The sequence below is a fragment of the Penaeus monodon genome, chromosome 19 (genome assembly GCF_015228065.2).
Source record: "Penaeus monodon isolate SGIC_2016 chromosome 19, NSTDA_Pmon_1, whole genome shotgun sequence".
Lineage (NCBI taxonomy): Eukaryota > Metazoa > Arthropoda > Malacostraca > Decapoda > Penaeidae > Penaeus > Penaeus monodon.
In genome coordinates, this window is record NC_051404.1 from 13,833,451 (window position 1) to 13,833,687 (window position 237).

The following is a 237-nucleotide window of genomic DNA, read 5'->3' on the forward strand; positions in this document are numbered from 1 at the left end:
AAAAACACACAAACCCTCCATTCCTACCAGCACACATTATATATCCCATCCCTCTTGCCACCTACCTATAACTAGAGTAAGGAACACCAATGATAAATAAAATAACACCGTGGTAAGGGAGACGCCATAAGCCAAGGTGGTGGTCTCTGTTATCCTTATGCCACACAGCAAGGACCTGAGGAAGAAATACGGGAAGGTAAGAAAATGGTTTCTGAAAAATAAGGAAAAAAAATATAA

At 40.1% G+C, this 237-nt stretch overlaps 1 protein-coding gene across 1 annotated transcript in view; it reads right to left on the bottom strand.

Annotated features, from left to right (window-relative positions):
• LOC119585456 overlaps positions 1 to 237 on the bottom strand; it is a 14,716-nt gene that overhangs the window by 12,271 nt on the left and 2,208 nt on the right. The window contains exon 2 of the mRNA XM_037934105.1: positions 66 to 175. Within this exon, the coding sequence (XP_037790033.1) occupies positions 66 to 175 (110 nt within the window). The remainder of the gene's footprint in view (positions 1 to 65; positions 176 to 237) is intronic.